Raw genomic sequence first — 16060 nt, 5'->3', positions numbered from 1 at the left:
CAGCCCCCCATATCTGGGGCTCACACCTAGTCACATGGCTTCAGGCCTCCCTGCCCTCTTTAGGCCACTCTGGCCTTGCTCTGTCTTCCAGACCCGGAAACCAATATGGACACGCCTCAGCCAAAATGTTCAACTCTGCAAAAGCCTCATCAAGGAATGTTCTGAGCCAGTGGGAGGGCCTGATGCTGGGTAGGACATTGAGGAAGTAGATGTGACTCCCATCCTTGGGGAGCTCATTGTCTGGGGTGGAGAGGAAGGGCCAGTGTGAGGCTTTACCAGGTGTGGTGAGAGAGGGACAGTGGAAGAGAGGATTTCAAGTCGGGGGAACTAAAAGGAGGTTTTGGATGGGACGTTGAAGGATGGGGTGGACCTGAGATGGAGCTGCAGGCTGAGGGCCCAGTGCAGTGGAGGAAGTGCAAACAGTCTATAGGGTCTGGGGGAGGAGGCTGATGAGTCTGGAAGGAGCATGAGACCAAGTCTCCAGAGGCTGTCATGGCCTGGACTCGGGGCTGGAGAGGCAGGGAGTCGGGCCTGGGGAGGCAGTGAGCGTTCTAGACTGGTCAGGAACCTTTTGGTTGCAACTGATGGGAACTGAACTTGAACTGACTTGGCAAAAAGGGTGATTTATTGGGAGAACTGAGAATCTGAGGAAGGTCTGAACATCCCAGCACGGGAAAGACGAGGGTGCTGCTGGCTTTCAGGAACAGCTGACCCGGTGCTTGGACACCATCAGGACCCATCCCTTGATCCTGTTTCTCTGTGCTGGCTTCATTTTTCTTTCGTGGCTAATTTCTCTGCATGGGGAAGGGACTTACTGGCCCAGCTCAGGTCAGGTTCTCAGCCCTGGATCTATCACCACATGGTAACAGGCTGCTCTGCTACTGCCTGCAGAAGCCAGGGGAAGGCAGCTTCTGAAGGAAGGGACCATGCTGAGCAGGCACCCCCAGAGCCTTTCCCTGAGTTTCTTAGCAGGAGAATATGGCCTGATTTGACCTGCACTTTGGGAAGAGTAGGCATTAAAGACAACAGTTTTTTTCCTTTTATTCATAAAAACAAATTTGCAACAATTTATTAAAAATTGATACCATGCAATAGGGGTACGAGAAATTCCTCATTTACATTTGATTCTGGCAGTTCCAGTCTAATTTAAAGCGTTTGTGCACTAACATTGGAAAACACCTTCAGGCTGAAGCCTCTTCGGAAGTGTATGGTGTTTGCTGCATATAAAAGGACAGAACCGTTAAATAGCTAGAGTCACTTCTGTGGGTCTTGTTATTTGTGGGGAAATTTAAAAAAAAACAGGTGAACCTACAGTATCATTAAGACAGCGAATGTACTGTGTGGGTTAACCTAGAAGACTGTGCACGCTCAGGAGTCACAGTGGGTCACAGATGCACACACTCACCTCCGACTGTCCAGTGCTTTTTCTTTTTTTCTTTCCTGCTATGCTGGATTAATATTTCTACAGGTATTGTTTCTGTGTGCGTGTATACATTATGTACAATGAATTGTTTCTTTCCCTTTGAAAAATTAATGTGGTCCTTTAAATTAAATCTGGTTTGGTGAAATCAAGAAAGAAAGTAAATACTGTAATACACAGTGAGTAACAACACCGATTTTTAGTGCCTAAACAGACAGTGACTTCAACTTGACCTGTGATGTGTTAACATTTTTTTTTAACATGTTTTTCCCCCTAAAAGCTACAGTACCTCCATAACCTCTCTTTGGGGGAGGGGAGGAGAACTCTATGCTACGTGAAATAGGGTGTTTTGAAATGTTGGTGATGGTAAGATTCCCATGGGCCCTTTTGTCAAACCCTGGTGGTGACAACACTGTATTCCTGACTTCAGTGGTCTGGGAAGAGATTATTGCCTGCCTGTTGAAGCTGCCATTAGGGTTCTTTAGGGAGTTGAGCGACTGCTCAGTTGTGCAGACATCCGGGACATTGTCATTCAGGCCTTTCTTTAGCAAATGAACCTGTCCCAGGAATGTCACAGAAATCATCGGGATCCACCTCTCTCCAGCCAGGTGGATACTGGTATAGGGCTGTGCTGGGAGCTTCTCTGGGCCACAGCCCCGTCTGTCCTGAGGGCTGAAGGTCATGGTCATCCTGATACCTCATGGGTCAGGGCCGCTTCACTGTTTGGTATGAAGCTTTCCTGGATGAGATCAAGTTTTGATCTTCAGAGTGACCCTGTGAGATAGGGCAGGACAGGTGTTATTTCAACCCCAGTTTGTTAGAGAGGGGAAACTGAGGCTCAGAGAGACACAAGTGACTTGCCCAAGGTCATGGAGGGAGTCAGCAGTGGAGCAAGGACTTGAACCCAGGTCTTTGTGACTCCCAGGCCAGTGCTCTTTGGGGTTCGTTTAAAAGGGAAGAGTGATCTTATGAATGAGAATCAGTGTGCTGATTGATCACCACTGGGACCCCCAAGGGCAGAGCTTGCCGGCTTGTCCCAATGAAGGCTGCTTTCTGGAAGTTAAGGGAAGCCCACAGCTAGCAACAACTCTCTCCCCGTGACTACAGGGATGTCTTCTAGCAGATGCCCCTGATTCACTTTGGTCAGAAACAAAGTCAGTGGAAAAAAACAAAACAAAACCCCAGCCAGCCCTTGGGCCCTGATGAGAGAGGTTAAAGTGCACAATCTTTCTTTATCATGTTTGCTGGGAACAGACATTCTATGATTAGCTCGGGTGCCCCCTTATTATGGGGAACACCTGATACGAACACAAGGACATGGCTGACGTGGTGGGTGCATGGCCGACTGTGGGTGAATGCTGCAGAGCGTGTCTGCAGTGACGTGCCCTAAATCCCCACGGTCCCGGAACGGGTGTTATTGTATTAATGTGTGGCATTTATCAGAGAGTAAGTCCCACCGGGAGGCATGCGAGTCAGCCTGCTCCGGTACCCCAGCCCTCGGCCCACAGAGCTGTGCCCGGCTGCCCTCCCTGTAGACTCCCTGTTCCAGGAAGGCTGGGGTTGGCTGGATTGGCAGCTGGGAGCATGGCTGCCCTGCCCACCTCCTTCCCCAGAGGGGAGAAGGGCTGGCTTGGGAGGCCACAGCCGGTGGCATGTGTGCAGAGGCAGAGGCGGTTTCTCCAGAAGCCCCTCGCCTCTTTTCAAGGCTGCTCAGGGCCACTCAGTGACTTCTAGCTGGAGTTCTAGTGACTTTCTCCTTGTCTAGGATTTTTTTTTTGCCAAGTTTCAAATATCCTAGCTCCTCCTCCTTTGCAGACATTAAGGAAGAAGTCATTTTCATTCCTCTTCTTTGTGAAAGAATGAAAACTTCACAAATAAGGCGCGAGGTCAGGTGCCAAGTGCCCCCCATCTTGTGCACTCCGTGCCATCGAGCAGTCCCGCAAGGCCAGCCGTGGCGCCAGCTTCTCCGCGGCCAGAGCTGACAGGGTTCCTGTAGCAGATGCCTCTGCTCCGTGTGGTTCCGTCGCGGGGGAGGCCCCGGCCCCAGGCCTCCCGCCCTCACAGGCCCGAGACCATAACTCGGAAGGAGGGTGGCACGTGTCTGTGGCGGGGGCTGGCGGTGGGGCTGACGCAGGGGCTGACACAGCTGGCGTCCACGCCTCCAATGGACGGGAGGTAGGCGTGGTGGAGGATGGGGAGCTGGAGGGACAGCCGGCGCTGGATGCTGTGGCAGGGAGAGAAGGAAGGGGGGTGTTAGTGAAGGCTAGTGGGCTGCTCACCAGGAAGGCCTTTGGAGTCGCTTTGGCTAAGAAGCTGATGGTGGTGCTAAGAAGCTAACTTCTCTCTGAATCCAAGATCTGTCCATCCTGTCATCTAACCACTCATCCATCTGGCAGGTGTTTAATGCAGGCCTGCCTGTGCCAGCTGCTGCCCCGGGAATAACCAGAGCAACGGCAGCAAGGAGGAGGCAGGCTTCTCGAGCTTCCAGTGATTTTTAAGAATAAGGCCTTGCCCTTCGAACAGGGCTTTGCTGCAAACCCAGACAGCTCTCATTCGCTACTCTTGCCAGTCCCCGAATGGCCTTGGCTTTGGGTTCCATCCCGGAAAGGCTTCTCAGCTGCTCTGTCCTTCCTTATTGGCTTCTCTGCCACTGTCTCTTGTTCAGGACCTCAGTCCCTCTTGCTGGGCCAATTCCAAAAAGGTTCCTTCCTGGTCTTTCGGCTTCTTTGGTGACTAGTGTTTTCGCTCCAACACTGGGATGGGGTATTCAGGGCTCCCCAAGATCTGCCCCTTGTCAAATTCTCCAGGTGAACCTTCTACCCCCTCTCCCCAAAAACCTTATTACCCTCTGGTGGCTAGTTTCCCCTAAAACCCTGCTTATGGGGAGGCATCTTCCATGCCTCTGCACATGCTGTTTCCCCGGCCTAGATAGCGCTTCCTCTGCTTTCTCATCTGATGACTGCTTTCCCTCTAAGATCCAGTTTAAATGTCATCGTTTTTGTGCTAACCCCCTCAGAGAGTGAGCTCCTTCCTTCTCTATGCCCCCAGAACAAGGAACTTCTGGTAAATTCCCAGAAAGGCAGCCAGAAAAAAATCTGAGGCCGGGCTGAGTCAGGGGCTGGGTAAACAGGACTGATGGAGGAGCGGAGTGAAGAGGGAGCAGCCTTCTGACTACCTGCTCACCGCCACACCGTTCCGCTTGCCTTCTCATCAGTCCTCGTGACCAGCAGGCAGGAGAGTAAATCACCTTATTTGTTGTGAAGGCTGCTTTGGCTGATGTGCCCAGGCCACTGCTCCCCTGCTCGGCTGTGTTTTGTGCAGTTTCCCACTGCATCTGGGAAGTTGCATTCCCTGAACTCTCAGGCCTCCTTGTGTTCCCCAGGCCTGGCAACTCAGGTGGGAAAAACCCCAGACCTTCACAAAACCCAATAGGCAAAAGAAGCACTGCTGTTCCCATTATAAAGATGAGAGAAGGGTACAGAGTTTGTGTAACTTGCTCACAGAAACAACCAGAACTGGGGAAGGTGTGACTCTTGCTTCTTCTGTTGAACCACAGTGCTTTGTGGGGTGGCAAATCAACTCACAGAGGCTGCCTCAGCCCACCAGGGTGCGCCCTGGGGTGTATGCATTGGTGGGGTTCTGAGATGGATGGGGACAGATGCAGTGCTGCCCCCACTCCCTAAGGACCTGCTGGCCAGAAGGGCTTCTCCCAAGAGACCCTTCCCAGGTGCTCATGAGAGATTAGTGTGTTGGAGACTTCATTTGGAAATTAAAGTTGAGCTTGTGTAATGTCATTGGTGTTGGCAGAGTCCAGGAAAATGGGGAGCTGAAGAATGAACTTGACCTGGGAAAGGGTGTTCTGTCTGAGCATCCCAGGCAGGGTGGGCATCTGTGTGTGGTTGTCAGAGCCACTCATTCTGCTGTCTGCTGGGATCCTGTTTGCCTTTTCATTAATTCATTGCCAAAAACCTACTCAGTGCTGGAAGCTGTGTTCAGTCCAAGGGACATAGGAAGGACTTAAACCTTACCCTCAAGGTGCTTGCACTGTGGTGCAGGCAACTAATAGGTAGACCACTGATGAATGCCATGTAACCATCAGTAATTATATTGGACTGTCAGCTGCGAGGCCCTGGAGCTAATTGGGTTGAGAGGCTACTAGCTCTAAGACTAAATGGCCCCAAATGACACTGCAGTTGGTGATTGGGCTCCCTTTGCTGGTTCCTCTCCCCTTGTTGTCACTTCCCAGGGAACAAGTTTCAGAGTTGACATTTCTAATTGCTGCTTCTAATCTGCTGTAAACTGGGAAGAACTAAAAATTGCCAGTGGGGACAAAGCTACTGGAGATGTCCAGGTCTTTGCTTAGATGTCACCTCACCAAGTTTGCTCTGACCTCCCTGTGTAAAATTATACTCCCTAACTCCTTTCCTGCTTAGTTTTTCTCCAAAGCACCTATCATTTAACATAACATACTAGGTTTTGCTTTTTTGTTAAGATATTGTCTTCCCAGATAGAATGTAAACTCCATGAAGGGAAGGATTTTTGTCTGTTTTCTTCAGTGCTGTGCTTGATACATAGTAGGTCTCAGTAAATTGGTGTTAAGTAAATGTATTCATTTTATATGTAACAAAGGCAGAGAACATGGGATTTGATGTTGGAGAGACCCAAGTTCAAATCCTATCATCTCCTGCATTTAGCAACTGGTAAGCTTTGGCAAGTCACCTCCCCTCTTTGAATATTAGTCGTCTTATGTGTAATATAAGCAGTGTAATTTGACCTGCATCATGAGATTACTGTAGAGTTCAAATAAAGTAATGCATGTGAAAACATGGTGCCAAATGTAAACTCTAGTGTAGGAGGAATGTAGTCTTGGGCAGTAATTCTGAAGGAGAAGGTACTTACTGTTCTGGGGAGTTTATATCTTCTATAGGATCTTTGCATGTTCGAGAGGGCTCTGTCGTGTTCCACTGTAGCTGGGGATTTTGATCGAGGTGGTTTTTTAAAATGGCCTTTCCCCCATCTGAATGCAAAACAACAATACTGCAATAATTCTGTAAACTTAATTTTTAAAAATCAACAGTGCAGTCATTTTTAGGATACTGCCCAAGGAGAGAGAATGCAAAAGAGCCCATCTTCCCTTTGTGTTCTCTAAGCCATGGTCCCTGAGCCACTCTCCTGAGACCAAGGCAGGGAGCCTAGAAGCCCCTGTCCAGGGATGGAAGTGGCGTGCTGGGGATGTGGATAGTGTGCCGTGGGACCTCCCTTTCTCCAAGAAAAAAAGGGAATCGAGTCGACAAATGTAGGCAACATAACTTAGAAATGAGAGGTTCTAATATGAAGGTCCTTTTCACGGGTGCATTAGGAATATAATGACAAAGAAAAAAAAGAACTCCAAGGTATATTTTCCATAAGATTGCTAAGTCTGAAAAGAATAATAATAGTAAACTGCTGGTGGGAGTATAAACCGGCACAATCTTTCTGGCAGGTACTGTCAATAAGCATCAAACACTATAAAAAGTATGTGTTTTACCCAGAATTTCCACTTTCAGGAACTATCCCAAAGAAATAATTAAGGATGTTTGTGAAACTATACAAAAGATGTTCAAATCCACATTGTTTACAATATCAGAAAGTTGAAATTAACCCGAATTTGTCGGGTAATAATGGATTAGTTACAGACTAATATGTACGTATGGGGCCTCCATTCACAGAAATACTGTGTAGCCACAAAACATGATGCTCTCAACCATCTTTGTGCTTCAGAACCACCTGGAGAGAACTAAAGAAATATGAAATATAAAAACATGGCCCCCACCTAAGAGATGTGGATTCATTTGGTTTGGAAAAGAGTATGGGTGTTGGGCTTCCCTGGTGGCACAGTGGTTAAGACATGGTGCAGGGGGCATGGGTTCGAGCCCTGGTCCAGGAATCCCACATGCCACAGAGCAGCTAAGCCCGTGCGCCACAACTACCGAGCCTGCGCTCTAGAGCCCTCAAGCCATTACTACTGAAGCCCGCGTGCCTAGAGCCCATGTTCCGCAACAAGAGAAGCCACTGCAATGAGAAGCCTGTGCACCACAATGAAGAGTACCCCCACTCGCCGCAACTAGAGAAAGCCCGTGCGCAGCAACTAAGACCCAACACAGCCAAAATAAGTAAATTTATATTAAAAAAGAGTATGGGTGTTTTCTTTTTCTGCTGCAGGGTTAGGGTTAGGGCAGCCTTACATGTGTGTCATTTTGCATCCATGTGAATACAGTCAATCCTCTTCATTCATAGATTCTGTGTTTGTGAACTCGCCTACTTGCTAAAATTTATTTGTAACCCCAGAGTCAATACTCGTGGTGCTTTCACTGTTATTCGATAACACACACAGAGCATCAAAAATCTGAGTCGCTCTCCCAGCTGAGGTTGAACAAGGCTCTGCCTTCTTGTTTTACCTCTCATATTATAAATAAGTATCCTTATTGTGGTCTATGAAGTACCACGTTTTTCACATTTTTGTGCGTTGTGTTGGTGCTTTCGCTGTTTAAAATGGCTCCCAAGCCTAGTGCTGAAGTGCTATCCAGTGTTCTCCTAAGCCGTGATGTGCCAGATGGAGAAAATGTGCGTTAGATGTGTTGTTCAGATATGAGTTACAGTGCTGTTGGCTATGAGTTCAGTGTTAATGAATCAACAATGTTTATTAAACAAGGTGTCTTCCAGTAGAAACACACATAAAACAAAATTATGTATTGATCAGTTGATGAAAATGTCCACCTGGGAGAGGCTTGCAGGAACCTAACCCTGTGTCTCTGCTAGGAATTCACAGTTCACAGGGACTTTGTAGAACACGATTACTGTGAGTAATGAGAGTTGACTGTATATCCTTAGGATAAATTCCCAAATTGGAGTTGCTGGGTCAGAACAATTTCTATTTCGGGCAGCAGTGTTTCGCCACCTGTTGCCTCCCACTCTCAGCAACTTTTTGATCGCTGATCTTTGTTAGTCTTATAGGTAAAAATGGTATTTCACTGCAAATTAATTTGCATTCCTTTAATGAGGAGGGAGACTGAGCATCTTTTCATAAACATAAGAACCACTTGTATTTCCTTTAATGAGAACTCTCTTTTGCCCATTTTTCTTTTGGTTTGTTGGTCTTTTTCTTATTAGTTTGTATATAGTTACATATACTTTGTATATAATTACATATAATTTCTTTTTATATAAGAGAATAAGCTTATTACCTGAGATAATATTTTTTGGCTTAGTTTGATTTTTTGACTGTACTTATGATGGCTTTCACATTGTTAACAAAATTTCTTTTGTATTTAAATTCATCAACTTTTTTTTTTATGGTTTCTCTGTTTTGCATCAAACTGAAAAGGTTTCCCTCCTGCTGAGATTACAAAAGAAATTCTCCTATGGTTTCTTCTAGTACATTCATGGTTTTCACTTTTTATATTTAAATCTTTTATCCATCTGGAATTTATTTTTGTGTAAGTTGTGAGGTAAGGATCTAACTTTATTCTTTTCCAGATGGCTACCCATTTATCCCAATGAAATTTATTGAATAATTCATTTTTCTCCACTAATTTGAAATGCTCACCTTTACTAGATACTAAAATAATCAGGAATAATTTTTATTCTTTCAGTTTCCTTGTTACTTATCTGAATCTAGACATTTTTAAACAATCAACATCTAATATAATAATTATATAATAATTCTTTTGTAATAAGAATAAAACTAAAGATTTTTCATTGATTTAAACAAATTTTATAAAATTAATGAATATATGCTAATGACAAGATGCAAACAGTAGAGAAGTATATAAAATGAAACATAAAAGAATCCCTTCTCACCCACTCTCCACACATATTGTCCCTTTCCCACAGGTGGATACTGTTAACAATCTGGTGTTTGTTCTACCAGACCTTTTGAAAAATGCACTTACACACACACACACACATATGTACACATACATGTGTGTGCATATTGTATCATAATGCTTGTCTTCATACTGCTTTTCTCATTTAGAGATCTTTCCATATCTGTACAAAGAGATGCACCTTACTTTTTAATAACCGTATTATATGCCTTGTTTTGCTGTATCATAATTCATGAAACCACTCCAAATGATGAACATGTAAGTTAATTCCAGCTTTTCTCGCCTACAAGTAGTGTTATGATAAGCACTACGCGTCTATACCTTTGACCCTGTGGGATTATTTCCAAGGGGAAGCCTCCCGCTAGGGGAATTGCTAGTCAAGGGGCTTAACATCAGACTTTTGGAGAGTGCCAGACCGACTTCCAAAACATTGCAGGACAGTGTCCATTTCCATACGCTCTTATCAACATTGGTAATCTTTTTAAAATTTTGCCTAAATGTAGGCAAAAAATGGACTGTGTTATTTCCCAGGTGGTTGGTGGGATCGAATGTCATGTCATCTTACTGACCGTTCCTTTCCTGTACGTTGATGAGGTGTGTTTGAAACTGTGAAATGTTGGAAGAATTATGAGTACCTTATTCACTAAGAACAATGTGCCCCCAGTCAGAACGCTGGGAATGCTGGCCATGTGGGGTACACATGGAACTGGAGCCCAAGGGACTGAGAAAAAGAAGCCCCGTGCATAGGTGGATCCCCAGGTGGGGCTCCAAACAAACACTGAACTGCGCTCAGTAGATGTGGGTTCCAGATACTCCAGCTTGGCTTGTGTGACTTCAGACCTGCCCCACCCCCCTCTCTGAGCCTCAGTTTCTTCATCTGTAAAATGGACGGCTAGTGTCTCATACCCAGGGGTCCCACCTCCTCTTACCTGTGCTCTCAGTGAAGTTCCCCAGGTTGAGGATGTCATTGAGTTCTTGGTAGTGGTTCTGTTTAATGTAGGTGGTCTTTTCTGGCGTGTCCTGCAGCTGCATGGTGACCTCTTCCAAGTCTTTGTCCAGCTAGAAAACAAAGGCTCCCGCTGAGTCAGAGCCCCCGGCCCAGCCCCTGCCCTGGCCCCAGGTGGAAAACTGAATTTTCCCAACTCACAAGTATAATCACAAATCTTTAAGAACTCCTTTCTTTCTGAGGATATCTTGAATCGGGCATTGCTGGACCCCAGAGCCTGGGCTAGGTGGGTAATAAACTCCTGTCAGATTCTGACAAACTGTATCTGTCTAGTTCATGTTCCTTTTGGTTCTTGCAGCCATAACGACGGTAGATGGGACTGCACGGCCATGATGTGGGGATGCTCTAGAGGGGACGTGGTGGGGAGCGGCAGCCCGGAAAGTCCCTGCACAGGGCAGAGGGACTCAAATGGGAGGAAGGGGCCCTGGCGACCAGTGCTGTGGGAGGTACCTCTGTGATCTTCATTCGCAGGCGATGGTTTTCTGACTGCAGGCCCTCTAGGCGGGACGTGCTTGCTTGGTTCACGCTGGTGACTGAGGTGGAGGTTTTAGAATCTTCTTTCTTCTGATTCTGAGTGAACTGGAATCGTCTGTTCTGAGTTGCTGCGTCTGGGTTTGTTCTCAGAGTGATGAGCTGAAAGGACAAAGGTGGGGCTGAAAAGAGGACCCTGGGGCCCTTCCTCCCATGCCCATCCAGCTGCTTCCAGCGGGTCCTGCGCTGGAGGCAACATGGGGCCCCAGGAACGACACAGGCTGGGAGTCTGGAGCCCTGGGCTCAGACTTGTTTCTGTCCCTCCTTTGTGTGTGCCCTTGGGCAGCCCCCTTCCCCTTGCAGAGTCTTGGTTTTCTTCCTTGCCACTAGATGTCTGGTCTCCTGATCCTGATTGCACCTGCATCCCAGCTATCCTGCAGAGGCCACCCAGGGCCCCTCAGCTGAGCCTCACTCTGCCTTAGCCCAGCTCCATGTAGAAAATAAACAGTTGTAGGTGACAGCTGTGAAGACAATGGGAGGAAAGTGAAGGCTTGTGCTTGTTAGAGCCATGGCCACGGCCTCTGTCCACCAGGACCTATGGTTCAGAGGTGAGGGGCAGGGATGGAGGAAGGATCTTTACCAGGCCAGAGGCATTCAGGGCAGAGTGCTCACCATGGTGCTGGGGGGTGAGGATGGTGACGGTAAAGGAAGTCCAGGGGGAAGAAATGGCATATGCAAATGCAGGGAGGCCTAGGGCTCAGGGCACTTATAGAGAAGGGCAGTTGGATGGTGGACAGAGTTCTCTGGGGGAGACAAGGAGATCCAATGGTCCTGAAAGCCAGCCCAGTGTCGGGGACTTGATCCTGGAGCCAGGAAGGCAATGAGGAGCTATCAGGGGTGGTGACAAAGCAGAGTGACCCCGTCAGAACTGGGCTTAGAATCATCTGGCATCTTTCAGAGGGTGGAGAGGAAGTCAGAATGCAGGCAGAGAAGCTGTGGTGTGAGCCTGGAGCCTGGGAAAGTGTTGACTACTAAAGGAGGGAGTGTATGACAGAGGTGTTCTAGAGCAGAGCTGACACTGCTTAGGGAGTGACTGGGCGCCCAGGAAGCTGGAGGAGGCATGGGACCCCCAGTGATCTCTCCTCTCCCCTTTCTCTAAGGCAGACACTCCCTAACTTGGGTCAATGATTTCTCAACTACCTCTGTTTCCTGCTGCTGCTTTTACTCTTGAGACCCACCAAGGTCAGGTTTTCCTCTACACAGATCAGCCTACTGCAGGGGTCAAGGCCTCTGATTCACCTGCCCACTGCTGGGTAGGATAATGTTTGGAAAATATCTCTCAGGTCAGCCCTTCAGACAAATGAAAAACATAAGTGGTTGTTAAAAATGGTTATTCCTTTTGACCCACTAATACTAATTCTGTGACTGTACCTTAAGGGAATAATTGGAAACAAGGAAAATGTATTATGTAGAAAAGTTCATTTATAATAAAAAAAATCTTCAAACAACTGTAATGCTCACCAGTAAGGGATCAAGTGGTTGAGTAAATTATGGAACGTCCCCTCAACAATGGTTATGAATGTGGGAAGATACAAAGGGCAAAAGTTAAGTCAAAAAGGCAAATTGCAAAGTGTGCTATAATTACAGCTATATCTGAAAAAGCATCAGTGCCCTAAACCATTAAAAAAGAAGCTGGAAGGAAACACATCAAAAATATTAACAGTAAAAAACCAAACCAAAATATTAACAGTGATTATTTTCGGGTGGCAGGACTGTGAGATTTCTGAAAAATCTGGTTTTTTGCTTTTCTGCATTTTCCAAACTTTCTGTGATGTGAATTGTGTTCATCATTTAAAAAAAAAAAGTGTATAAAACTTGTAGAAAGTGAGAGAAACACAGCAATGCCCTTGTGATGGAGTCAGAGGCCAGACGCCAGGGTGGTGAGGGCGGGGGGATTGCTGGCATCTGCCCCGTACCTTTGGCACAAACACCAGGCAGAGGGTGATGGTGCTGCAGAAGATGATGACCAGGGCCACAATGCAGAACTGCACGTTAGGCTGGTCCCGGGTCAGGAAGGAGACGGCAGCCCCGATGATGCACATGATCCCCACGTTGTAGACGCTCATCCCAATGTACTTGCTGTCATTGAGTGCGGGGATGCTGACATTTCGGGTCTCCCAAGCTAAGAAACAACCGAACAACTGGAACGGTGAACAGAAAAGGGAGACGGTCATTACCACGTGGCGGCATACACTCCCGTTCTGAGAAGCTACTGTACTAAGGGTTATTCTGTTCCTCCCCACTACTCTGAAGTGGGGGCTTGGGGGGAGGGAGGCTGGGGGTTTGCTGCTGGCCAGGTCTTGTGGATAATCTGTCTCCACAATCTGTCTCCACTTGTGGCCCTGGGTTGAGTCCTGCCAAGGAAATGCAGACTGGGGTGTTACACTGTCTGGTCCTCCTTCACCTCCACCACTGGTTCACACACAGACCCACAGGAGGCCACAGTGGGAAAGAACTTCAGACACAATCTCAACCATATGCCCTCCCTCTACAGAGAACCTGAAGGCCCAGAAGAGAGGAAGGGGCTTGCCCAAGGCCACAGAGCAATATGGTGGCAACAGTGGACTGTGTCTCTAGAAGTTAAGGCTAGTTTTTTTTCTGTTAAACCAGGCAGAGCCCCTGTGTCTGGGACCCCCCAATGCACATAGCCACCCAGAGTAGAGAGACTACATTTCCTAGCCATCCTTGAAGCTAGGTGTGGCATATGACTGGGTTCTAGACAATGCCATGTAGGTGGAAGTGGTGTGTACAAGTTCTGGGAAGTGTCTTTAGAGGAAAAGGCTGTTCCTCTTCCACCTTCCTAGCCGATGGAGTGGAATGTGATGGCTGGAGCTTGAGCAGCCATTTTAGATCATAAAGTCATCTTAGACCATGATGTGGAAGCTGTATGATGAAGATGAGGAAGACAAGATGCAAGGAACTCAGATTCTAGTAGCCTCCACACCAGCCCTTTTGCTTACCTGAGAAGGCAATTATCTTTTTAAAAAACTACTATTATTGTGGGTTTTCTGTCACTTGCAGCTCTACTGCTAACCAATACATTTCCAACAGAAATTAATAGGGTAGAAGTCAAATGTGATGTAAAGTAGGGTGTTGAGGGTTTAGCTATCATGTGTTGTCTGAGGGGAAGGCAGGCTGCAGAGAAAGTGCAGATGGAATGCTGGGTAGAATGGTGGTGTGGGCAGGAGGGAGAGCTGACCACAGCTGCTGACTGCTGCAGGGGCTTCGGCTGTGGTCCAGCCCCTCCAGGAGGCTGTCCTGCAAAGGCTTCCTTTCCCTCTGGCCTTATCTCTGAAGTCTGGGGCATCCAACACCTGCATGAACCATGTAACATCATCCCAAGGGCCTACACTATCTCACAGGGCTTCTGTCCAAATGAAATGAGAGGATGGATGTGAAAGCATGTTGTAAACTGTTATATCCATTATAAGAGTAAGTTAATTATTTTGTAATTGGTATTTTTTTACAACCATAGTTGTTTTTCTCTCCTTTAAGTGTGTTATCTCACAGACTGATTTATTATTATTTTCAATTCCAATTAAAATAGGAACCAGAAGCCCAGGAAGCAGATACTGGGTGAGGGATGGAAACCACGCTGTTGAAAGTTTGCTTCGTGCTGGTTCCTTCATGTGCGGTGCCTTCAATCCTACAGCTGGGTGTGGCTTTCCACATCCTGGAGGGGAAGAAGCAGAGGCTAGGCAAGGCCAAATGGCCTGCCTGGGGTCCCTTGGCGATGTGCGTCAGAGCTGGATGGGTGCTCCAGATGCCTGCTCTCACAGGGGCTCTGTGTGCCTCCTCTCTGCCACAGAGGCCGATCGCGGCTTCACTTCACTGTGGAAGGATCTGAGGAGGGTGGAGTTGCAGGCATGGTTTGCACAGGATGTGAAGAGAAGATTCAGGGGTCAACCCAGAATAAGGTCGGGTGGGACTGCCCTTTCAAGTCCTTCCTAACTTTGAAATTCCACAGTCGTGTGAGGTGGGCTTGGTATGTGATCTTTGTTTAACAGATGAATGGAGTGGAAAGAGTATTGGGTTTGGAAATTGGAGGTTACCAGGCGGCCTTTGGCAAATCATTTAACTTGTCTGAGCCTGATTTCCCCCATCTCCAAATGGAGATGATTCCACTCATCTCCCACAGGATGTGAATGTGCGCTGGGTATCAACAGACTGCTGTCAGGGAGCAGGACAGTAGCAGCTGGGAGGCACACTCACAGTGAAATGGGGACATTATTTGTACCTATCTCATGTGATGGTTGTGGGATTGAAATGACACGTGCCAGGCACCGAGACTGGCAAAGAGCCAGTGCTTAGTCCTGGGGGCTCTGTTTATTTTTATGTTGATGGAGGCGCTTAGGAGAGAGAGCTCTGGCAGAGAAGCATTTCCCCCACTCTGCCTCCCGCTCTGCACCTACCATGAGAAGCCCCTTATAGGCATAGACGATGCCAAGCCAGATGGTCATGTGGGTGTTCTCACAGTGCTCTAGGAGAGGGCGGATGGAGATGTCCCGTCCTGCCGGGTCCGGCTGTGCGAAGAGAAAACAGAAACCCAGGGATGGCACTGGGCACCCTCCCAGCAGCCAGGTCCCTGTTTCATAGCCCTTTTCCCTCCCATGAGCCACAGCCAGTGCTACCATCCAGGAGGCCTTTTGGACCCCATCTCTGTGTTCCATGGGACTCGGGCCTCAACCAGCGTTGACTGCCTTCTGTTCGTTGGTCGTGATTCAGCTCTGACCTTCAGTTATCTGAGTTCTTCATGCATTTCCAGCTTGAGTCAGAGCTCAGGAGTAGGGACTGGGTCACTTCTGTGCCCCTAGTACCTAGCACAAGACCTGGCCCAGAGCAGGCATCTTTCTATAACATTTGTTAAAAGAGTAAGGGTGAGAATGAAGCACAAAGTTAGGTGTGGAGGCCTTCAGGTGTCTCTGGAATTAACTCAGGTAGTTGGGAGATAGTGTCTACTGGCTAGACCAAGCACGGGGCCTGCCAAACCCTATAAGGAAGGAGATCTTCTTGCCCACCACCTCCATGGAGGGAGCAGTGGTGGCAGCTGTGTTATGTACCACATGATGCACTCTGGGCCAGAGTTGATTGGACAAGGGGTGGGCATCTGACCTTAGGTAGCCAATCTGAGGCTTGTCAGGGACTTATGAGGTTTCCTAGTGCAAAGTGCTCTGCCCAAAGAGGGGTGGTGGAGAGGATCCAACCCAAGCACAGTTCTCTCTCTCAGGAATTTGAACT

The 16060-nt window shown here is 47.6% G+C and overlaps 1 protein-coding gene across 2 annotated transcripts in view; it reads right to left on the bottom strand.

The window, feature by feature from the left end:
- Positions 1–1016: 1016 nt before the first annotated feature.
- The window catches only part of GABBR2 (gamma-aminobutyric acid type B receptor subunit 2), a 359081-nt gene continuing 344037 nt past the window's right edge, over positions 1017–16060 (bottom strand). The window contains exons 14-19 of one of the 2 annotated variants that reach the window (XM_030829817.2): positions 15235–15345; positions 12739–12963; positions 10742–10924; positions 10215–10344; positions 6320–6437; positions 3344–3644 (exon numbers count right to left, since the gene is read on the bottom strand). In XM_030829817.2, coding sequence (XP_030685677.1) covers positions 3479–3644; positions 6320–6437; positions 10215–10344; positions 10742–10924; positions 12739–12963; positions 15235–15345 — 933 coding nt within the window. In that variant the 3' untranslated portion in view covers positions 3344–3478. Of the gene's footprint in view, positions 3645–6319; positions 6438–10214; positions 10345–10741; positions 10925–12738; positions 12964–15234; positions 15346–16060 lie in introns of both variants that reach the window. The other variant, XM_060300705.1, reaches the window with a different exon arrangement.

This window comes from Globicephala melas, chromosome 6 (genome assembly GCF_963455315.2).
Source record: "Globicephala melas chromosome 6, mGloMel1.2, whole genome shotgun sequence".
In the NCBI taxonomy this organism is placed as follows: Eukaryota; Metazoa; Chordata; class Mammalia; order Artiodactyla; family Delphinidae; genus Globicephala; species Globicephala melas.
This window is presented reverse-complemented; position numbering and strand designations above follow the sequence as displayed.